This window comes from Populus euphratica, unplaced genomic scaffold, assembly GCF_000495115.2.
Source record: "Populus euphratica unplaced genomic scaffold, PopEup_1.0 scaffold10.1, whole genome shotgun sequence".
Taxonomy (NCBI): Eukaryota; Viridiplantae; Streptophyta; class Magnoliopsida; order Malpighiales; family Salicaceae; genus Populus; species Populus euphratica.
This window is the reverse complement of record NW_011499856.1, coordinates 1,854,921-1,879,681: the sequence shown is the minus strand read 5'-3', so window position 1 is coordinate 1,879,681 and position 24,761 is coordinate 1,854,921. Positions and strand designations below refer to the sequence as shown.

At 32.2% G+C, this 24,761-nt stretch overlaps 4 protein-coding genes across 5 annotated transcripts; all 4 read right to left on the bottom strand.

The window, feature by feature from the left end:
* Nucleotides 1-4,440: 4,440 nt before the first annotated feature.
* LOC105123385 (probable LRR receptor-like serine/threonine-protein kinase At3g47570) lies at nucleotides 4,441-8,289 on the bottom strand. The gene is made up of 3 exons (XM_011022959.1): nucleotides 5,515-8,289; nucleotides 4,634-5,360; nucleotides 4,441-4,502 (listed from the first exon to the last, which is right to left on the bottom strand). Exons 1-2 carry the CDS (start codon nucleotides 8,189-8,191, stop codon nucleotides 4,963-4,965), a joined length of 3,075 nt encoding a protein of 1,024 aa, XP_011021261.1. The 5' UTR covers nucleotides 8,192-8,289; the 3' UTR covers nucleotides 4,441-4,502; nucleotides 4,634-4,962.
* A 3,664-nt stretch (nucleotides 8,290-11,953) lies between these two features.
* Nucleotides 11,954-13,046, bottom strand: LOC105123384 (uncharacterized). 2 transcript variants are annotated; one of them, XM_011022958.1, is made up of 2 exons: nucleotides 12,236-13,046; nucleotides 11,954-12,125 (listed from the first exon to the last, which is right to left on the bottom strand). In XM_011022958.1, the coding sequence occupies exons 1-2, from the start codon at nucleotides 12,862-12,864 to the stop codon at nucleotides 12,107-12,109; spliced, it is 648 nt and encodes a 215-aa protein (XP_011021260.1). In that variant the 5' UTR covers nucleotides 12,865-13,046; the 3' UTR covers nucleotides 11,954-12,106. The 2 variants fall into 2 exon arrangements, with proteins under 2 accessions (XP_011021260.1, XP_011021259.1); XM_011022957.1 differs by having other exon boundaries at nucleotides 11,954-13,046.
* A 2,173-nt stretch (nucleotides 13,047-15,219) lies between these two features.
* LOC105123383 (uncharacterized) lies at nucleotides 15,220-16,932 on the bottom strand. Its single transcript, XM_011022955.1, has one exon. The coding sequence runs from the start codon at nucleotides 16,463-16,465 to the stop codon at nucleotides 15,692-15,694; it is 774 nt and encodes a 257-aa protein (XP_011021257.1). The 5' UTR covers nucleotides 16,466-16,932; the 3' UTR covers nucleotides 15,220-15,691.
* Nucleotides 16,933-22,303: 5,371 nt separating this feature from the next.
* Nucleotides 22,304-23,447, bottom strand: LOC105123382 (uncharacterized). The gene is made up of 2 exons (XM_011022954.1): nucleotides 22,637-23,447; nucleotides 22,304-22,526 (listed from the first exon to the last, which is right to left on the bottom strand). Exons 1-2 carry the CDS (start codon nucleotides 23,263-23,265, stop codon nucleotides 22,508-22,510), a joined length of 648 nt encoding a protein of 215 aa, XP_011021256.1. The 5' UTR covers nucleotides 23,266-23,447; the 3' UTR covers nucleotides 22,304-22,507.
* Between the last annotated feature and the right edge of the window lie 1,314 nt (nucleotides 23,448-24,761).

Here is a 24,761-nt window from a genome sequence, read left to right as displayed (position 1 = left end):
GTGTTCTTAATATTTCTTTGGTGTGCTTAAAAAAATCTTGAGCAGCCAACGAGATTGCGCGGGTCAACATCTAGCATGACACTGTATGTGGAGTGTAGGGTAGTATCTTGACCAACCGTTTATATTGGTCTTGTGCCCCAATACGACAGAAGCGAGGAGATTATAACGTTTTGTTTGTAAATGCTTGACTTTTGTTATTGTTTGAAAGTATTTAAAAAAATAAATATTTTTTCATTTTTTAAAAATTAATATATTTTTAATATTTTTATATCATGATAAGCAGATATAAAAAATATATTTTTTAAAATAATAATAAAATATTATTTTATTATATTTTTAAATAAATAATATTTTAAAAAACAACTAGAACTACCTTCTTAATTAATCTAATCTTATATTATATCAAGGATAATAATTTAACTTAAATTTAACTAATACCGATCCAAAACAATTCAAATGAATGATTTTTTTGTTATAGTTATATTATTAAAAAAACAACAAATATAAGATCATATAAGAACATGGAAATAGATAATAAGATATGATGTCAATATAGAAACGGTGGAATTGTTTCCGGTGTGAGTGCATTTGCGACCAAACCTTTCTTTATTGAATATATGATGACTATTCATGCGTTGATTTTTAAACACACCATCTTCCTATTTTTTGCTATAAATTAATTATGATTCAAAACTAGGAGCACGCTCTTAATAAGAAATTCGCGTCCCCTCACTCAAGGCATCCACCTTCACTTATTTTATTTTATTTTCTTTTATGATAAAAAATATAAGAGCCCAGGAGACATTTGACCAACCAATCTCATAATTCGACCAAAAATCTATGAGAACAAAAAGGCCCTTGGATCTTGAAATGTCTCAACCTACTATAATTGCCATTTTCATCCACATATAATTGTCATTTGATACTGTAATAATAATTATTTTTTAAAATATTTTTTATTTAAAAATATATTATTTTTTAATATTAATATATAAAAATCATAAAAAATTCTTAAAAATCTTCAAATATTTTAAAAACTATATTTTTACATAAAAAATAAAATCCAAGTAATTCATCATCCACTATCACCCTGTTGGCCACTGATATTGAAAGAAAAACAATTCATGTATAAATTTTAAAGGATATAATTTAATTAATTAAATTTTAAATTTATTTTTTAAAAATTATCAGTTGAATATTATAAATTTTAAAATTATTAAAAAATTATATAATTATTAATTTTAAAATTTTTAAAAATTAGTTAAGATATACAAACTAGCTGACATGAATAATCAAATTTTTTTAAAAAAATATCCTGTACACGAAAGAGAGCTCCCTCTTTGGGATGTAGCTAACCCACCAACCATGGGGGATCAGGTGAGCGTTTGTCAATGCCATTTCCAGAGGCATGGGACATAAACAAATAATTTGGTCCAAAGTTTGGTACACCTATCTGGTACAGTCCATCTGGATACGAGTAAATGACCAAAAGGACCTTTTATGTTGTCATACACGGTGGAAGAAGACAGCTAATATCATCATATCCTCTGGTTCGTGCTAGATGTTGTGTCTTGTCGGCAAAGTTAGATAGATCACTGTTTGATTTGATAAGTTATCAATCAAGCTCTCTCCCCGTGATGGTTAAAAGTAGCTTCATATTTAAACCCTGATTATTTTTATATTTTAAAAATATTAAAAATATTATTATTTTTTAGTATTTTTAAATTATTTTAATATATTAATATTAAAAATATTTTTTAAAAAAAATAAAAAATATTATTTTAATATATTTATAAATATAAAATATTTTAAAAAAATAATCATAATCATATTCCTCATCATGCCAACTTAGATTTAATAAATAATATATTTTTTTAAATAAATTTTTATTTAAAAATTTATTTTTATATTATTACATTAAAACAAATCAAAATATAAAAATGATTAATTAAAAATTAAAAAGCATGAAATGACATACAAAATTATTTGTTTCCTTTAAAAAGCCATGTTTGAATTGATTATTAATGGATATTTTTTAAATAGCACAATTCATAAAAATAATTTATAAAATAGCATAACTTAAAAAAAGCTAAGAAGAATAACATAACTTGGATAGTTGGGCTATTAAAAATAGCACAACTTAATAGGCCATGCTCTTTTTGATACTATAATTCAACAATTTAATTGATAGCTACTTAAATAAGCACAAATAATGCATTGCGTTGTTAGAAGTAGCATGATTTCTCAAGCTATACTACTTTTTTAAATTTTTTTTATTATGGTAATTTGTAACATACTTTTAAGCCTGTACTTTTTTAGTCTTTTTTAATAAAATATATTCCGAGATATTTTTAAGCCTGAAGTCCTGGGCTCGAAAAGGTTGTGTATTACATTTCACAAGAGGTTTGCTACATTATATGCGATCATGAGATTCATGCATTGGCTTGCTGCATTAGACTGAGTATGTAAGTTGAGTGAATATTACATCTTAAGATATTTGATCACATCACATCATGTTTTATCAATCTTTTTATATTTAATTATAAGGCTATAAAACTGTTTTTTAAGTATTAATTTCAACTCTATTTTTCTTATTACTATAAACTCAGGCACACGGGCCACACCCATTGGTTCAACTTGTCGAATTCTTGATGGACAAGGTTGAGTTTCAAAGCTAGTAGAGTTTCAAAGCAAAATGGGCAGATTCTATCTAATGTGAACTAGCCAACTTTATAAGTATATTTATAACTAGATTAATTTGATTAAAATTTATTTTTTTTTAAATTAAAAAAATAAAACAATATTAATTTAATGTTTTGTTTATAAAAAATATTAGAATGATGTTATTTTAGATAGCTATAAGTCAAAGAGGATAAATTCACTTAATCTGATTTAGATCATGACTCTTGCTAAATTTGATAATATTATCTTTTCAAATTTATTTTTTATCTAACTATAAAAAAATCATATAAATAAAAACATATGCATAAAAGACAATGAACAAAATTATCAAGGAGAAATATATCTCTTCAATCTAAACTTTATATTCCTTTTGATGTATCTCTCAATTGTTATAATGAAAAATGTATTTTTTTTATTGTAAGCAATGTTTTTTAAATAAAAACCCATTATGACCTTAAAAAATTTAAAAATTTATAAAATAATGTCTAAGTATTTTTGTATGTGATTGAAGGGAAAAAAATAATAAATATGATCAAATCATGTTATAAATCAATCAAGAAAATTAAAGAATAAAAAAATTATTTTCATTAAATATTCTAGAGCAACTTGTTTTTTCATTTTTGTATATAAGGTGCATAATAATACTATATAAGAACTATGATAAAATTAAAAAATAATTTAAACATCACTTCAGCGTGTGTTTTTTTTATAGTGCATTTTCAAAAAAAAAAAAACTAAATCTTGGAAAAAAAAAACCCATAAAAAACGCTAGGTATTTGGGCCAAAGTGATAGGCATTATGCGCAACTAAAAAAGTTATCTTATCCTAAAACACTTTTAAACTGGTTTAAAAATATGAAATAAAAGAAAACTATTGTCAATCTCGATTTAGTTTTTTTGATGATATAAAATTCAAAAACACCTCAAAGACATTCTACTAATTTAGAAAAACACATTGAAGGACACAAAAAATGCAAAAAACTATTAAAATCTATAGAGTTTTGTGAAAGGTTATAGAGTAATCCTATGTTTATTTGTATCTGTATCTGTAATTGTAATTATAATGTAACGTGCAAGCTTACCCTTTCCATGAGCACCTTCTGTATTATAATTCATTGGACAATGAACTCTCTGGATTTTCTAGGCCATCTCTGATCATGAATCAACAATTCTAAGGCCGTATTCCAATCTCATCTTTTCTTTTATCCTAAGTTTTCTGTCCTTTGCTATTTGTTCTTGTAAGTCCAATTTCACAACACATTACCTTGCCCAAAATTTAATTAAGATTCACATAATACTATTCTTGCTTTCGATTTTCCCACCGAAAGCAACGACCCGATTTGATTCCAAAGAGTGCTCGCCATGGATCGAAGGAATATATATTATGTTTCCATTGTCAATCGTAGAAGGGTTAGCATGATCATCAAGAATTACGTTCCCTAAGTAGCAGAGTTGGTATCTTACGTTCGAATCCTCTAGTCCTCACATGAATACTTTCTCATAACTATCAAGATTGTAAGAAAGTAAAACACTTGTCAATCCTTAATCTGCAATTCTGCACCGAACAGATCAGAGACTCTGAGAAGTTGACGAGGTCGTGAGCTCTAGAGACGAAAGATAGTGTATAGAAATGCTTCCGCGTTGGGATTGCATGGATCTTGGGCCTTTCCGTAGGTGCTCCCTTGTTTTTATGGGGCCTAGGCTCCTTCTGCGAGACGAAAGATAGTGTATAGAAATGCTTCTGCCTTGGGATTGCATGGAACTTGGGCCTTTCCGTAGGTGCTACCTTGTTTTTCTGGGGCCTAGGCTCCTTCTGTAACCCTAAAATATCAAGCTTATTATACTTTTGCAAGACTGAACTTGCGCATTGCATGTCCATTGCTTTCTGGCTGTTGTGATGGGGCCTCAGGCTCCTTTTGTAACCCAAAATTAAAATATCAAGCTTATTATACCTTTGAAAGACTGAACTTGCTCTTTGCATGTCCATTGCTTTCTAGCTGTTGCGAGCCATTTTGTAATCATGGGCTCTGGCTAACTTACAAATGCATCCATCATTTGTCTTCAAACAGATTCGAGGACAAAGTTTTTTTTTTTTTTTTGAAGAAAAGATTCAAGGCTAAAGTTGAGAGAGCAAGAGTGCCTAGATTCAAATATCATAGTATGGAATAAGGTCCATCCAAACTGGAATACAATTAATTGATCCATCTTCATTGCCATGTATAACCTGGCCTGAGTATTAATATAATGGCTGAGCTCTCTACCTTCTGTTAAGAAAATGCTTTCATGTTTGTCCATGCATCCTAGTTCCAAGAAGAGTGTCTTTGATTCGATTCAGTTCAGCCACAACATCGCCAATGTCCATCCTCTCTCTTGGAAGTTCTACTGAACAAGCAACTCCCATCTTGATAATTGTCATCAAACATGCAAATATTTCGTGAGGTCCAATATGGTTCGGGTTCATTTCGTCAGAGGAATTGACACTTCGGATTTCTCTCACTAGTAACGGATCCACGACTTCGACAATGCGGTCTGGCAGTGCCATTTTAGCATAGTTGTGAAGGTTCAGCCCATCTTTGAACATGCCATCTACAGGCCTCTTTCCTGTAAACATCTCCAACAATAGGATGCCATAGCTGTACACATCACCGTAAGTGGACACCTTGCCTCCGATACCAGATTCTGCGATTTATATACATGGTTGTGTACAAAGTTATTTATGACCTTGAAGACTAGTACTAAGATTCAGAACATGGGGCATTTCTTCACATCCTAAATCCATCACGACGGAAAGAAATTTCACAACCAGTAAATAATGAAAAACCATGAATGTTACCTGGGGCTGCATAGCCGATGGTGCCTTTCAAACCAACAGAGCTAGTTTGATTTGAAGCTTCTGAACGGAACCTCGCTAATCCAAAGTCTCCAACATGAGCAGTCATGTTAGTGTCTAGAAGAATATTGCTCGGCTTCAAATCGCAATGAATGATAGGCATTTGACAATCGTGATGCAAGTAGTTCAGTGCGCTAGCCATATGAATTGCAATGTTTAACCTATGCATGAGATCCAAAGCTTTTGGCTCGTTTGCCTCGTCTGATGTTTGAACTGGATGCAACCACTCTTCTAGACTTCCATTGACCATGAACTCGTAAACTAGAGCTCTAAAATCATTACCTTGGAAATCAATGCTAGAACAAGTAGTCAATAACTTGACAAGATTCCGATGCCTGATATTCTTTAAAGCTTCACATTCTGCCATAAAACTTTTGGAGGCTCCTTTACGTAGAAGGTTGAGAACTTTCACTGCAACGACTATGTTATCTGGTCCAAGAATTCCTTTGAAGACAGAACCAAAACTACCTTCACCAATTAAATTTGCTGAAGAGAACCCATCAGTTGCCCCGAGGAGATCTTCATAGGCTACTCTAGGAAAAGAGGTCTCCAATGAAGGTTGAGAAGCAGCAGGCTTATCTTTCTTCTTTCTGAAGCAATAGAAAAGCAAGAAAGAGATGATCAAGATTACTCCCAGAAAGCCACAAACACTTCCGATTATCCATATCAGCTTGGTGGGAGATTTCGAATTCGCTGGTTCACTGGATGGGCATCTGGTCAGATTTAATTGGGGCATTCCTCCACAAAGCTTCTTGTTTCCGAAAATAGAAATTGCACTTGCATTCTGAAAGGGTCCTTGGACTGGCACCTCACCTTCAAAGTCATTAAAAGACAGATCCAGACTCTCCAATAACTTAAAGTCCTCCAGGAACTCAGGAATTTGGCCTGTCAGGTTGTTGTAGGAGAGATTAAGTTCTTGAATTGCTCTCAAAGAACTCAAAGTGTTAGGGATTGGCCCTTGCAAAAAGTTTTCCTCCAAATGCAAACTTTCCAAACTCACACAACTACCAAGACTTTTAGGAATTTCTCCAGAAAACCTATTTTTAGAAACGTCGAGATATCCAAGATTCACCAACTTCTCCATTTCTATCGGAAGAGATCCTGTCAGCTCATTCTCCGACAGTACTAAGTACATTGATAAGGATGGGATACTAACTAGTTCTTTTGGAATGGGACCGCTCAAATTATTTTGCGAGAGAGCCAAGGACAATAACTTCTGCCAATTTCCCAGACTTGGTGGAATGCTTCCCTCTAAATTATTGAGTCTCATGTTAACTCTCCCTAAAGAAGTCATATTCCCCATTGAAGATGGGATCATCCCAGAGATTTTGTTTCCATTAAGAAATAGATCACTCAGCTTCTGTAGTTTCCCCATAGAACTTGGTATCATGCCAGTCAATTGATTTGTTTCCAACCCTAAAGCCACCAAGTTGATTAGGTTTCCAATTTCGCTTGGAATGCTCCCACGGATTTGATTCCTCGCAAATGTCATCTTCATGAGCTTTGTGGAGAAGTTGCTTACTATTTCAGGAAGCACCCCTCCAAAATTGTTATCACTTGTATCCAAAGCCTCCAAACTAGTCATGTTATTTGCTAAAGGATAGACAAAATTCAAGTCATTATTTTCACCTTTTCCCAGATTATTATTACCAACACCCAAAACTTGCAAATCATGTGAGTTTGACAGTGGTGGAACTTTACCAATGAAGTAGTTATTTCCAATTTGAAAAGAAAGGAGATTTGAGGCATTAGAGAAAGTTGCCGGAATTAGCCCACCGAATTGGTTAGTGTGGATTGTAAACACTTGAAGGTTTGGAAGAGTTAGGCCTAAGGTACGAGGAAGACTCCCATAAAGCTGGTTAACGGGGAAAGATAGTAGAGTAAGAGAAGAGAGATTGAATATAGAAGGAGGAATGATGCCAGACAGATTATTTGCACCACACGAGAGTATTTTTAATCGTTTCAATTGTCCCAAAACATTCGGAATACTTCCTTCCAAATTATTTATGGACCCATAAATTGCATTGATAGCTGACAGATTTCCAAAAGAATATGGTATCGCGCCAACAAAATTATTGAGTTCAAAAATCAGTACCTGCAACTTTGATAATAACCCAAGTTCGGCAGGAAGTTTGCCTGTCAAATTGCCTCTATTTAAATCAAGGATTCGGAGGTTTGCACAACGCGAGATGTTGACAGGGATTCCGCCTTCGAACGTGTTGTTCCTGAGGAACAACTCCTCCAGCCGAAACAAACGACCTAACTCTTGAGGGATATAAAGGCTTAAGCTATTATCTGCCAAGTTTAATATCCTGAGGAAACTCAAGTTGCCTATGTGGGGAGATAGGCTGCCCACTAGCTGGTAAGAGTGGAGGTCAAGCTCCACAACCCTTCGATGGCGGCGTCCACAAGTAACACCTGACCACTGGCAGAAGTGAGACGATTCATTCCACGAGCTTAGCTTACCAAGGGGGTCACCTGTTATTTGAGCTTTAAAAGTTAGCAGGGAGAGTCTGTCGGTCTCATTGCCCCCATATATCGAGAAGGAAAAAGAAACGAGTAGATATATTTGCAAGAAGATTGGCCACAATATCCATGAACTCATGCCAGGCAGCATCATTTTGACGCTAATCTCCAGAGCTTTACTGGTACTGATTATTGAAGGAATTGTAAACAATATTGTTATATGATGATCATGGAGGCTTGGACCATTGTAAATTGTTATATGATGATCATGGAGGCTTGGAGCTGTAAATTGCTTACTTTTGACTACAGATGAATGGTTATGAGGAAACGGTAGCTAATGAAAAAGCTAGAGCCGACGAAGATAAGATGTACTATCGCGAGAGAATAATATACTTCATCATATCTCGCTAATGAAAAAGCTAGAGCCGACGAAGATTTTAAGATGTACTATCGCGAGAGAATAATACACTTCATCATATCTTTGTATCTTTCATCTTCATAATTTAAAGAAATGATTCTTTAATACAATATTAAATATAATATTAAAATTTTAATCATTAAATAGTTATAAATTTAAAATTTATTATTTTTATTTATTTAATAAAAAATAAATATAAAATAATATAAACTTATCTCAATTTCAAGTTTAACAAACTTTTATTTTAAAAAAATATTAAAAAATAATATAAATTATATTAGAACACCTTATCTACTAAGCTATTAAATCAAGATATTGTTGTACACGCATGCGTAGATAGAATTCTGGGAAGTCTAATTTTGCTTTGTTTTTATATTTTAAAAAAATTAAAAGTTTTTTTTTAAATTAATATATTTTTATTATTTTTAGATATTTTAAAACCCTGATATTAAAAATAATTTTGAAAAATTAAAAAAAAATTATTTTAATATAATTTTAAATAAAAAACACCAAACAATCTTTTTAAACATTGTATTCAATGCAAAAACAGGCTCCAGGAGCAGAAGGTCCTGGCTTCCATTAAAAAAAAAAAAAAGACTATTTTTTTCAACCAAGGGTTTCATGACTGGGATCCACTGACATGGATGGGAGTAGGTGAGACGAGCTTGATTTTTGAAATTTTTTTAATTAATTCAATCACATGCGTTTCAAATGGGTTATGAAGAGGAAAAGATTGCGGGGTCCTCATGGCTCTCTGGACGTTGTAGTCAATGCAAATTTCTGGATCATATCATAATTAATTTCTTAATTCTTGAGAAGAAAGTCCAAGTCAAACCATCCTTGCCCACTATCTTGTTGCATTGAAACAAAAACATTAATTTATGTATATTTTTAGCACCAGCGATCGACCATAACCTCTTTTTTTTTTTAATTTAAATAATGTAAACAAAGTTTTATTTTTATTTTTCCTTCGAACTGGAGCGTCTGGAAATAGAATTAAACTATTTATTGACAAAAATAGCTCATAATTCAAGGTAAGGTTTTAAATAATTGTTAAGTGATCAAATGGTCTGTCCTCTTTGTTTATTTACCAACAAAACTTAAACCATTGTTACCTCCAAAGCTTAATCTAAAGACGAGTTGTGGTCTGATCTAGCAAACGGGCTCCATTATCTCATGCTTCTCTCTCCTTTTGGTATAATCTCATGTCTTCTTGAGATAAGAAATAAGCTAGGATTGTTTAAGTTTTAAAAATTATAGCAGTAAATTGTAGAGAAAAAAATTAGAGTTTCTTAAGCTCTCAAATTGCAACTAAATTATAATGTGAATAATCATAATCTTAAACCATGCAAAAATAACATAGTAATTGTTTTAAATAGAGAACTTAAACTAGAGAACTCACAGCAAGTAAGATTTTGAAACCCAACTATGATCAAAAGAATATAAAAATAACTATGAAACAATTTTTTTTTATATCTAATCTGGGTATGATTAGAGTCGGCTGATTCACTATAAAATCAGATTTATAAAATACACTTGTAAAATTTTAACTTAATCCAATCATGGAATTAAAAAATATAAATCATTCTAAAAGTTTATGTCTAGAAGTTTGTCCAGACACTGCCATTATATATGCACTCCAATCTTGAGATCATATAAATCATTCTCCCCGGCATATCTTTCCTTCAAAACAAGCTGGCGCCGCCAATTTGAAGGCCGTCAAGATATCGACTAATTAATTTTTATTAAAATGTAGATGACCGGGACTAGGAACAAGCTTTCTGTGGGATGCGTCAAGAAATTCTACAGTGGTTAGAAAAGGTCGCAAAACTGGACCTGCCCAGGTCGAAGGTATGAGAAGGTCCTCCTGAAAAAAAGACATGATGAAACTAGTTTATAGTTTTCATCTGTTTTGGTTGTTGTTATTAACATTAATTCTGATAGTGGGTTTATGATGTGGTATCTCCTATAAAAATATTGTATTAGGGATTAACTAATATAAAAATATTATGTTATAAATTTACAATGATTCATATAAATATATTGTGTTAAGAATTTATAATTACATAATCCCATAAAAATGTTAGGAATTCATAATAAATTAAACTAGGTATAAAAAGATATTCATGGTGGATAATATTTTCTAACTAAAATTTGAACTTAGAATAAATTCCTTTCAATCTAGGAAGACTAATACAAGAGATAAATATCTTTTAATCTTGTGTTTTTTTTTGTATTATTATGTGTTTTTTTTATTTGAATGGAATTATTTTCATAGTTTATTTTTTTATTTAGTATTAGTAGGGTTTTTAGTTGTTTTTTCTATATAAAAGGCTATGCTAGCTTGTTAATGAGCAATTAAATACTTAATGAATAAAAATAAGTATTTTTATAATCTTGTATTTTTTATATTTAAAAATTTTGATTTATAAGAATCTTGTTATCATTCACTTTTATGTGCGAGAGGGGGGTTGGGGTGGGATTGCAAGAGGCTATTTAAATTTCAAAGAACAAAAATATGAACGTCAGAAAAAAATGATTTGTTTTTATTTCTGCAGCTGCTTTCTATCCACCATACATTTTTGAAGGATAATAAAAAGGCATAAAATGTTCATACGTATACGGCACCGTTTTTTGTTGGGACTGCATCACAAATTTTTTATTCAGGCTACGTATTAATCATTATATTTCTTGTGTTTATTCCATGAAAATGAATGTAGGAAATAAGAACATAATTCAAGATTTTATATTCAAAATAAATTAATCATGAACTAGTATAATTACCATGTTATATATATCGCAAACTTCTATTTCAGCCCGTGAATAGTGTTATTCATTTTAAAACTTTGCATTAAAAATAAAAAAAAATTGGTATATGTAGATAAGCCAGTTTATTTAATTTATATAAAAAGTTCACAATGATACATGAAGGAAAATTTTTTTTTTATAACAACATAAAAAAAACCCTTCTTTAACATAAAAAAGTTTTTTCTTCTTCATTATTATTGGGACAATTCCTATAGTTTTTTTTTTTGAATCGAGCTTGGACCATATCTAAATCAAGATTAGCTACAATAACAGCGGTCCACAAGGAAGTGTTAGGAACAAAAACGACCCAAGCCCGTCTTAAAAACTAATCCAATAGTAGTGGGCCAGAAGCCTAAGTATTTAATGGTCTTGTTCTCTAAAAACAGCCCAGCAACAAAAGATCAAGTGAATATTTGAGTTAGAGAAGAAATAACACGATGAAGTGAAAGAATCTTCATCTTGTTAGACCAGTCTGGTTTGATTCAATTTGAAATCTAGTTATTGAATAATCAAGTTATTGAATATTTGACACCTTTGCGCACATGACCAAAAAGAAAACTAAGAAGAATTACTCTTGTTTACTGAAAAGGTGGTCTTACTTTCTAGAATTGAAACAAATCGAACCTTGACAATGTACTGTAACATGATAATAAAACGGAATAACAGTCCCATAAGATGAATATTGATTGTTACATGCCTAGTAAATTGTAATGAAATGAAATATAAAGTAAGAGAAGAAGGTGGAAATGAGAATTCGTTTCTTCTTCAATGATTCATCACATTAAATGATCTACCAGCTGTATGGAGGAGAAAGACGCCGCAACTTGTTCCAGTTCTGTGAATTCATGTTACGATTGTGAGAATCTTTTTGATGACAATGGTATTCCCTTCTCATTTGGTACATATACATCAGAGTTGCTTCGACAAAAGAATGGAAAAGGACATGAGATCCCTCCACATATGCTAGCACGACTCCAGCTACTGCGCCTCTTGAAACGTGAAGATTGTTTCGAGTTTTGTTTCTCGTGGCCGTCCGGTTTGTTTCTTGCATTCTTGATCATCCAACGATTTGAACCTTTGTTAGTATCTTCATCGTTTTCATCAGCAGCATCAAGAAATGCACCTAGTAGTGAAAATGGTGGTGAAATGTTTTTCTTTTTCTTGAATTTGAGAGGAATAATGATTTCCCGATTAAGGAAAGGTTCCCTCAAGGATGAAAATTCTTGATCAATGCTGTTTCCTTTGCTTGTGTTGATCTTGATTACATTCAAGCTCTCATGACTTGAATCCTTTCCAGTTAAGGTAGCATCAAGACATACCTGTGGTTGTGGAGTTGGACATACAGGTTGTTCTTGTGCATGTGTCAAGGGAGGAATAATTTTCTTGATTTCAACAGGGACGATCTTCCCATTCAGGAATAGTTCGTCTGCCAGTGGAGATTCTAGATTGATGGTGTCGTTGTGAAAGCAAAAATCTGAATTCAATGAACTTGATTGGGGAGGGCGCTGTTCTATCGGCACAATGCCTCTCTCGGAAAAATCACGAGAAAAGGAGATTCTGGGACCCGCACAAGAATCATCCAAGCATAATTCATTAGCCATTACTTGAAATTCTTCAAGAAAGCTAGCACAGCAAGATTTTTCAAGGAAAACAACAATTTCTGTTTTGATGGTAAGCTATCTAGAGGAGAATGAAAGCCTATCAAATTGCAACAAAATAGAACAGTGCCAAAGGGAGATTGGAAATGAATTCTACATGCACAGCTACTGTGCAAGAGAGGGAAACTAAAGCAAAAAATAGAGCTATCTAAACAGATGTACCATGTAAAACGAGAGGAAATATCAAGAGATACAAAAAAAAAAACACAAGTCTTATTGTGTCACAAGTCCGGCATCCTGAGTTGCTGAAACGGCAAGCTGCTTGTTTCTTTTAGGAAGTCCTGTTTTGAGTGGTTATGTACGACAGGAACACAAGGCACTCCCCTGTTAGTCGTTTTGTATTTGCTATCAAATTGGGAATCAGTAAAATGATGTTTTAAATTGATTAAAGCCTCGTGATTGGCTCTAGTAATTGTCAAAACTATACAGAAACGGGTGGAGGAAGAATAATTAAGCGATAATGAGAAGCAAACCGAAAAAAATAGAGGATAAGGATTTTGTCAGAGAATACAAGTGTTCAAATACTGTAGGAATGTTGTTACACTTTCCATTTGCCGATTTGAATCATTAGTTTTGCATTTGTCACAGATGCCACTGGCCAATTTGAATCATTCACGTATATGTTACTGCCTGGTCGGTCCCTGAGGACAGCTGCATGGGCCATGAAGCTGGCAATCTACCCAGCTAATTGACCATTTTTCGCGGTGGTTTCAAGTGACCATTTGATGTCAGCACAAAATTTTCAAGTGTCAATTTGCATTGAGTACTCTAATAGGGATTTCTCTAATGAAAAGATTGCAATATGCTGCGGCTCTGTATTTTTACTTAGTAAAATATTTAGATGTTGTAAGCTTTTTTTTTCTGTATTTTTACTTAGTAAAATATTTAGACGTTGTAAGCTTTTTTTTTTTTAAAAAAAAAATCAATAATTTAAGTTATAATCTCAATTAGCTAAAAAAATTGGTACTGGTAAATTAGTCTAAATTCACCTAATAATTTATATTTTAGATTATGAGATTGAAATAATTTGATAAAAAAATCATAAAAATATGAGATTGAAATAATTTGATAAAAAAATTAAAAAAATCACAATTATTCTAAAAAAATATCAAATGATGATATTGGAAAGAAAAATAAATAAATAAAATATTAACTTTTATTAACTTTTCAAACTTGATTGATAAAAGTAGAAACATTATACATAAAAAAAAAATTGTTAGATGTTTATTTAAAGTAGATCGTTGAACAACTAGCCGCGAAAGGCTCTGCTTTTGGTAATGGGTTCGATTCTGCTCCCACAAAAGCTTATATGTTTACATCAAAGATTGTTGTGGCAGCCACGTTCAATGACTTAAAATCCCGTGGTGGGCAAAACTAGAAGTCAAGGGAGGTACAACAGATTCCCTCTTGAGGTCTATTTTTTTATATAGAGTTGAGGTATAAGGTAGGAATCTTCTTTGCGCGCAGTATACTGCCAGTAAGGTAGTTGTCAGGATGGTTCTGAGAACTGGGATCCACACGGCTGTTCTAAACATTGGCATGTGTATTAGTTTTCTCGAGAAGGAAACACAGAGGCTGACGATACCATGTTAAAACATTGCAAGACATGACAAAAACTGATGAGCATTTGGAGGAGAGGAAGCAGAATTGAAGAGTGTACACCATGAACAAGAGATATACATAAAAAAGGGACGAGCATGAACCAAGAGTACATGTCTTTGTTTATGACACACAGCATGTGCCATGATGAAGCTCTTCCCCCGGCTCCCCCCTCCCACTCTTGCATATTTCCATCTCTTTCGGGTCTGAATGCTGTCGATGTAGTACATCAGTAGGCTTTCTTGACAACTACCTAGCTAGCTAGTTGGCCAAGCAGGCAAGAAAAAAAGGAAAACAACAAACAAATAAAAACGACACTTGCTGCTGTTCTTTTCTGTATGGAAAAGAGATGAAGCCGAGACATTGGACAGTTTGCAAACATTTCCTCTAGAAAAGAAACATTTAAAGAGACTCGAACAAAATTAAATTACCATTTTCTTACATCATTGCCGAGCTTATAAATTATGCCTCCATAAACATTTGAAGTGAATACTACCCAAGTATCTATTGGTAATAATTTTAGGAAAATCACTATGAAGTGAATTGGCTAGCTGTTGCTGGTTTGAATCAAAATGAGCAAGGACTTTCCTTTTCTTCGTGCTTGTGAGCTAGCAGCCTACTTTTTTTGCATCTGGGGCTGCTAGTCATCAGAGAAAATGCATAGTTTTTAACAAAAAGGAAGAAGAAAACGAAATGGCAAGTTGGGAAGGGATATTTATGTTACTGAAATTCATCTTGAAACCAGTAATTACAATTATTTGTTAATAATTCTTGAATCCAAACAAGAACAACCAACTCGTCATGTTCTCCCCAACCGAAAACAACTAGACACCATAGAAACATACCCACAAACTTAAATAATCTCTTCTTGTATAAAATGAAAGAAGAAACCAAAAATCAAATTATCTACAGCATGTGTGAGCAAATACCAAAAGCAATGGTTACCTGTCATTTTGTGCTCCTGAACCAAATTCCTTGAATTTTATCATCTTTCGGTCCCTCAACCCCCTCCACCTTTCTATCTCTTTGTCTTCATGGCAATCTTTTCAAATGGCAAATCAAGTAAACAAAAATATTTTAAGTAAAGAAAAGAAAAACATCAAGCCACCAAAAAAACAGCATTCAAATTTAGGCTGAAAGTAGTTTTTAATTAAAGCACATATTTGGTAAGTCACTTCTTCATGTTCTTCTTATCTTTTCCATTGAAGAAGATTGAACCTAAACCAAATAGATTCCCTGATGGAACATTCAGAACTGGACTGACTCGAACACCATTTCCATAAGGTCCATAATTCTTCTTCAATGGAGGCTTCTGGTAATTCTTCGTAGACGACGATTGTGATGACTTGAAAAATGCTTGTTTATTTTGCTTATGGTTAGTGTCTTTCGTTAATGGTGCTCGCTTACTTCTTGGTGTTGAACCAGCAGAGTAGCTTCGCGATAAGAGTGGCAAATGACACAAACTTTTTCCATAACCACTGGCACAATTCAAGCTACTACTCCTCTTGAAACTCCAAAAAGATTTTGAACTTTGCTTTTGATCTTCTGCTTCATAATTACTCGAACTCTTCATTTCTTTCAAGCGGTCTTTCTTCAGACTATTATTGCTGGAAACATCATCTTGTAGGACTTGTCTTGAGGGCACAGACGAATCCATTTGTTTAGCAGAAGCAGTCTTTTTCTTGATTTCAGTGGGAAGAATTTTTCCATCGGAGAAAAGCTCGTCTGCTGACGATGAGTCGAAACTCTTCCGGACGGCGCAGAAGTCGAAATCAATGTTACCTAATGAACCTGATCGAAGAGGGAGGCGTTGTTCAAAGGGAACAATATCCGGTACGCAAAGATCATGAGAAAATGAAATTCTTGGACTAACACCAGCAGAACTTTCTGGACAGAATTCAATTGCCATTCTTGATTTACCCTTCCAAGAAAACAAGAAAATCATTCAAACCCAATAGCAATAACTGCAACCATATCAAGACTAAATATACCCAATGGTCTGATAGAAAAAGACAGCCAGCCAAACTTTGAGGTCTTTCCTTGTTAAGAAAGAAGCATTCAAATTTGGAACCTAACAAAAGCTACATTTAAAGGTCATCACAAAATTGAAGACTTTCGTATCTAAGAATTAGCAGGTGAGCACTAACAGATGGTATCAACAAAAAGAAATGAAGACAAGGACATGGAAACTGAATGCATAAACAACTAAGCCAAGAAGAAATAGGGGAGTAGCTGATTTTAGATAGAGATGGGGACTGAGTCTATTGTTTGAAGGTGGGATAGAAGAGATAACAAGAAGACGTCTATCTAGAGAGATTTTAGCCTGCAACTAGCATGAAACAGGTACGCATGTTTCCTTTGACGTGGGGGGAGATACTTAGAAAATTATGGTCACTAATTTGTAATCCTTTATATATAAATGGAAGAATTATTTCTTGGATAGGATGTCTTAGAAGCCCTACATGTATGGTGTCCAGGGCTGAACCACCACCATCACTACCACCTCCATGACAGCTTTGAGCAAAATAACGTAATCTAATTTAGTAGGTGTTCAGTTATAAAAGTTTGAGATTAAAAAATTTATTTTTCATGTAGTTTTATATTCGAGTTTTTTAATTATTAATATGATAATTTTATATATAATTATTTACTTTAGAATATATAAGATTAATTGAGATATAGGTGAATATTCACATTAATAAAATAATAATAATAAAACAACGTAATCTAAAAAAAAAAAACGTAACCATGTTTTCTGACAGATTAATGTAATAGATTTATACAGGCAATCAAAACCCAACGAGTATGCCTGCCTGCCTTTGAGGCCCCAGAGTCAAAATCACCCTGTCACAGCCTGCAAACAGAGGAGGAATGGGTGGCCACCATGGAGGGATTGGAAAAGAGTGAAATGCAAACAAGAACCAAAGTAAATTAAAGTTTATTTAAGATTTTATTAATCATGCGAGTCTGCAGGATTTTGAGCTCTGAACACATCTTCCACAACTAATGATCAAATCTAGATTCTTCAGAAGTGGACTCCACTTGCTATCAAATTATAATTATGGAATTCCTCCCTCTCTCTCCAGCCCGAATCTGACTTTAAAAAAAAGTTTTTGTATTACTAGATTGTCATGTCAATTATCAGCACTTGATTTATTATATTATCGCTATATCAAAATAAAATTACATAATAATAATAATAATAATAATAATAAACCCTAAACTGTTTTAAAAAATCCTAATCGTCCAAAAAAATATTAATCACTCAGTAAGCTCCGCACTGTTCATGAACCAGAAATTACAACATAAGCGAAGAGAGATTTGTGATTTGTAGATCATAGGGTTGAGGAAAAAATTGGTAAATAAAGAGAATTAAAAGAATTAAAAAAAATTAAAAAAAATTATTAAATATATTAGAATTTAAAAAAACTTATCGGTTTGATTTTAGAAACTTGAAATAAAAAAACCGAATCTAAATAAAAAAAATTAAAAAAAAAACGAGTCAAACTCATTTAAATGATTTTTATTTTAAAATAATTGAACCGAAACCAGTTAGTTTAAACTGATTTTCATTTAGTTTTAATTTTTTTAAATAATTAATTTTATTATTTTTTTAATAAAAATTAAATTAAATTAAAAATATTTGGGTTTGAGCTGTTTATGTGATATGCTGGAAGATCGGAAGAAAAAGGTAAACCGTAGAAAGTTTATCGTCCAAAAAAATATTAATCACTCAGTACGCTCCGCACTGTTCATGAACCACAAATTACAACATAAGCAAAGAGAGATTTGTGATTTGTAGATAATAGGGTTGAGGAAAAACTCAAAAAATCAAGAAAATTAAGAGAATTAAAAATATATTTAAGAAAATAAATAGTAAAAAAACTAATTAAATATATTAGAATTTAAAAAGAATTATAGATTTGATTTTATAAACTTGAAATAAAAAAAATCGAATCTAAACAAAAAAAAACCTAGTCAAGCTTAAAAAATTGAGCAAATTGATTTGAATGATTTTTATTTTAATATAACTGAATCGAAATTAGTTAATTTAAACTAATTTTAGTTTTTTTCAAACAATCAATTTAATTATTTTTTTAATAAAAATCAAATTAAATTGAACATAATCACCCCTTGTTAATCTTTGGATTGGAGCTGTTTATGTGATATGCTGGAAGATCACAAGAAAAAGGTAAACAGTAGAAAATTGAGTTAAATTGGTGAATGCTAATTAAGAAAGTAACGGGTTATCCGAGACGATGTTGATCCAAGGGCACTGTTAAATACATTAAATGTAATGGAAACCATATAATCATGTACAATAGTAATGCTTTTGAGCATATACAATTAATATTTACATATTTAAAAAATAAACATTTATGCTTATTAATCTAATAATATTTTTTTTTAAAATAACAATTACATAGTACTATAAAAACGTGGTGGGGGAAAGGAGGAGAGCCAGAGCTCTGATCGTAGTGTCTACCATGGCTAAATAACAACAATTACATGCTCATGAAGGCACATATGAGAGAGAGGAGAGCACTAGTGTGGTTTATCTGTTCATCATCTGTCTGGATCTTATGCCCACCATGGCTGACAAAGTGAGTCAGAGCTCAAGCATATGGATTCTTTCTTTCATCTGGGTTTTGCTATTTTTATCATTATTTAGTAGTAGAAACCTTAGGTATCTGGATCCACCCTTAACTGCCTAGACTGGATTTTGACTAGAATTAAGATGCGCAATGGACTTTAATATATATATTTTCTGAACACGTCCTAAATAAAATTAATTACAATTCTGCTGGCGTAGATTTGCATCAAAATTATATTAAAATATTAAAAAAACAGGAATTCTTATAAAATACTTTCACGGATGCTGGTTTTGTCAACAAAGTGAAAGGTAAATTATCAGTGAAACAACTAAATAATTAAATTTAAACTAGATTGTTTTTTAATTAATTCATTCACATGCGTCTCAAATGGGTTATAAAGAGGAAAAGATTGCGGGGTCCTCATGGCTCTCTGGACATTGTAGTCAATGCAAATTTCTGGATCATATCATAATTAATTTCTGAATTCTTGAGAAGAAAGTCCAAGTCAAACTATCCTTGCCCACTATCTTGTTGCATTAAAACAAAAACATTAATTTGTGTATATTTTTAGCACCAGCGATCGACCATAACCTCTTTTTTTTTTTAATTTAAATAATGTAAACAAAGTTTTATTTTTATTTTTCCTTCGAACTGGAGCGTCTGGAAATAGAATTAAACTATTTATTGACAAAAATAGCTGATAATTCAAGGTGAGGTTTTAAATAATTGTTAAGTGATCAAATGGTCTGTCCTCTTTGTTTATTTACCAACAAAACTTAAACCATTTTTACCTCCAAAGCTTAATCTAAAGACGAGTTGTGGTCTAATCTAGTAAACGGGCTCCATTATCTCATGCTTCTCTCTCTTTTTTTAGGGGTATAATCTCATGTCTTCTTGAGATTAGAAATAAGCTAGGATTGTTTAAGTTTTAGAAATTATAATGTAAATTGCAGAGAAAAAAATTAGAGTTTCTTAAGCTCTCAAATTGCAACTAAATTATAATGTGAATAATCATAATCTTAAACCATGCAAAAATAACATACTAGTTGTTTTAAATAGAGAACTTAAACTAGAGAACTCACAGCAAGTAAGATTTTGAAACCCAACTATGATCAAAAGAATATAAAAATAACTATGAAACAATATTTTTTATATCCAATCTGGGTATGATTAGAGTCGGCTGATTCACTATAAAATCAGATTTATAAAATACACTTGTAAAATTTTAACTTAATCCAATCATGGAATTAAAAAATATAAATCATTCTAAAGGTTTATGTCTAGAAGTTTGTCCAGACTCTACCATTATATGTGCACTCCAATCTTGAGATCATATAATATAAATCATTCTCCCCGGCATATCCTTCCTTCAAAACAAGCTGGCGCCGCCAATTTGAAGGCCCTCAAGATATCGACTAATTAATTTTTATTAAAATGTAGATGACCGGGACTAGGAACAAGCTTTCTGTGGGATGCGTCAAGAAATTCTACAGTGGTTAGAAAAGGTCGCAAAACTGGACCTGCCCAGGTCGAAGGTATGAGAAGGTCCTCCTGAAAAAAAGACATGATGAAACTAGTTTATAGTTTTCATCTGTTTTGGTTGTTGTTATTAACATTAATTCTGATAGTGGGTTTATGATGTGGTATCTCATATAAAAATATTGTATTAGAGATTAACTAATATAAAAATATTATGTTATAAATTTATAATAAAATGATTCATATAAATATATTGTGTTAAGAATTTATAATTACATAATCCCGTAAAAATGTTAGGAATCAATTATGAATTAGACTAGTTATAAAAAGATATTTGTGGTGGGTGATATTTTCTAACTAAAATTTGAACTGAGAATAAATTCCTTCCAATCTAGGGAGACTAATACAAGAGATAAATATTTTTTTTAGTTAATCTTGTGTTTTTCTATTTCTATTTTTTTTATTTTGTATTATTATGTGTTTTTTTATTTGAATGGAATAATTTTCATAGTTTATTTTTTTATTTAGTATTAGTAGGGTTTTTTAGTTGGTTTTTTCTATATAAAAGGTTATGATAGCTTTTTAATAAGCAATTAAATATTTAAATGAATAAAAATTAAGTATTTTTATAATCTTGTATTTTTTATATTTAAAAATTTTGATTTATAAGAATCTTGTTATCATTCACTTTTATGTGCGAGAGGGGGGTTGGGGTGGGATTGCAAGAGGCTATTTAAATTTCAAAGAACAAAAATATGAACGTCGGAAAAAAATGATTTGTTTTTATTTCTGCAGCTGCTTTCTATCCACCATACATTTTTGAAGGATAATAAAAAGGCATAAAATGTTCATACGTATACGGCACCGTTTTTTGTTGGGACTGCATCACAAATTTTTTATTCAGGCTACATATTAATTATTATTCAGGCTACATATTAATCATTATATTTCTTGTGTTTATTCCATGAAAATGAATGTAGGAAATTAGATGATAATTCAAGATTTTAGATTCAAAATAAATTAATTATGAACTAGTATAATTACCATGCTATATATATTGCAAACTTCTATTTCAGCCCATGAATAGTGTTATTCATTTTAACACTTTGCATTAAAAATAAAAAATTTGGTATATGTAGATAAGCCAGTTTATTTAATATATATAAAAAGCTCACAATGATACATTAAGGAAAAAAATATTTTTATAACAAAATAAAAAAACAACGCTTCTTTAACATAAAAAAGTTTTTTCTTCTTTAAGAAACTATCAATAATAATGTTGGGACAATTCCTATAGTTTTTTTTGAATCGAACCTTGAGTTGGACCACATGTAAATCAAGATTAGCCCATAATAACAGCGGTCCACAAGGAAGTGCTAGGAACAAAAAGGACCCAAGCCCATCATGAACATTAATCCAATTGTAGTGGGCCAGAAGCCTAAGTATTTAATGGTCTTGCTCTCTAAAAGCAGCCCAGCAACAAAAGATCAAGTGAATATTTGAGTTAGAGAAGAAATAATACGATGAAGTGAAAGAACCTTCATCTTGTTAGACCAGTCTGGTTTGATTCGATTTGAAATCTAGTTATTGAATATTTGACACCTTTGCGCACATGAACAAAAAGAAAACTAAGAAGAATTACTCTTGTTTACTGAAAAGGTGGTCTTACTTTCTAGAATTGAAACAAATCGAACCTTGACAATGTACTGTAACATGATAATAAAACGGAATAACAGTCCCATAAGATGAATATTGATTGTTACATGCCTAGTAAATTGTAATGAAATGAAATATAAAGTAAGAGAAGAAGGTGGAAATGAGAATTCGTTTCTTCTTCAATGATTCATCACATTAAATGATCTACCAGCTGTATGGAGGAGAAAGACGCCGCAACTTGTTCCAGTTCTGTGAATTCATGTTACGATTGTGAGAATCTTTTTGATGACAATGGTATTCCCTTCTCATTTGGTACATATACATCAGAGTTGCTTCGACAAAAGAATGGAAAAGGACATGAGATCCCTCCACATATGCTAGCACGACTCGAGCTACTGCGCCTCTTGAAACGTGAAGATTGTTTCGAGTTTTGTTTCTCGTGGCCGTCCGGTTTGTTTCTTGCATTCTTGATCATCCAACGATTTGAACCTTTGTTAGTATCTTCATCGTTTTCATCAGCAGCATCAAGAAATGCACCTAGTAGTGAAAATGGTGGTGAAATGTTTTTCTTTTTCTTGAATTTGAGAGGAATAATGATTTCCCGATTAAGGAAAGGTTCCCTCAAGGATGAAAATTCTTGATCAATGCTGTTTCCTTTGCTTGTGTTGATCTTGATTACATTCAAGCTCTCATGACTTGAATCCTTTCCAGTTAAGGTAGCATCAAGACATACCTGTGGTTGTGGAGTTGGACATACAGGTTGTTCTTGTGCATGTGTCAAGGGAGGAATAATTTTCTTGATTTCAACAGGGACGATCTTCCCATTCAGGAATAGTTCGTCTGCCAGTGGAGATTCTAGATTGATGGTGTCGTTGTGAAAGCAAAAATCTGAATTCAATGAACTTGATTGGGGAGGGCGCTGTTCTATCGGCACAATGTCTCTCTCGGAAAAATCACGAGAAAAGGAGATTCTGGGACCCGCACAAGAATCATCCAAGCATAATTCATTAGCCATTACTTGAAATTCTTCAAGAAAGCTAGCACAGCAAGATTTTTCAAGGAAAACAACAATTTCTGTTTTGATGGTAAGCTATCTAGAGGAGAATGAAAGCCTATCAAATTGCAACAAAATAGAACAGTGCCAAAGGGAGATTGGAAATGAATTCTACATGCACAGCTACTGTGCAAGAGAGGGAAACTAAAGCAAAAAATAGAGCTATCTAAACAGATGTACCATGTAAAACGAGAGGAAATATCAAGAGATACAAAAAAAAAAACACAAGTCTTATTGTGTCACAAGTCCGGCATCCTGAGTTGCTGAATCGGCAAGCTGCTTGTTTCTTTTAGGAAGTCCTGTTTTGAGTGGTTATGTACGACAGGAACACAAGGCACTCCCCTGTTAGTCGTTTTGTATTTGCTATCAAATTGGGAATCAGTAAAATGATGTTTTAAATTGATTAAAGCCTCGTGATTGGCTCTAGTAATTGTCAAAACTATACAGAAACGGGTGGAGGAAGAATAATTAAGCGATAATGAGAAGCAAACCGAAAAAAATAGAGGATAAGGATTTTGTCAGAGAATACAAGTGTTCAAATACTGTAGGAATGTTGTTACACTTTCCATTTGCCGATTTGAATCATTAGTTTTGCATTTGTCACAGATGCCACTGGCCAATTTGAATCATTCACGTATATGTTACTGCCTGGTCGGTCCCTGAGGACAGCTGCATGGGCCATGAAGCTGGCAATCTACCCAGCTAATTGACCATTTTTCGCGGTGGTTTCAAGTGACCATTTGATGTCAGCACAAAATTTTCAAGTGTCAATTTGCATTGAGTACTCTAATAGGGATTTCTCTAATGAAAAGATTGCAATATGCTGCGGCTCTGTATTTTTACTTAGTAAAATATTTAGACGTTGTAAGCTTTTTTTTTTTTAAAAAAAAAATCAATAATTTAAGTTATAATCTCAATTAACTAAATAAATTGATACTGGTAAATTAGTCTAAATTCACTTAATAATTTATATTTTAGATTATGAGATTGAAATAATTTGATAAAAAAATTAAAAAAATCACAATTATTCTAAAAAAATATCAAATGATGATATTGGAAAGAAAAATAAATAAATAAAATATTAACTTTTATTAACTTTTCAAACTTGATTGATAAAAGTAGAAACATTATACATAAAAAAAAAATTGTTAGATGTTTATTTAAAGTAGATCGTTGAACAACTAGCCGCGAAAGGCTCTGCTTTTGGTAATGGGTTCGATTCTGCTCCCGCAAAAGCTTATATGTTTACATCAAAGATTGTTGTGGCAGCCACGTTTAATGACTTAAAATCCCGTGGTGGGCAAAACTAGAAGTCAGGGGAGGTACAACAGATTCCCTCTTGAGGTCTATTTTTTTATATAGAGTTGAGGTATAAGGTAGGAATCTTCTTTGCGCGCAGTATACTGCCAGTAAGGTAGTTGTCAGGATGGTTCTGAGAACTGGGATCCACACGGCTG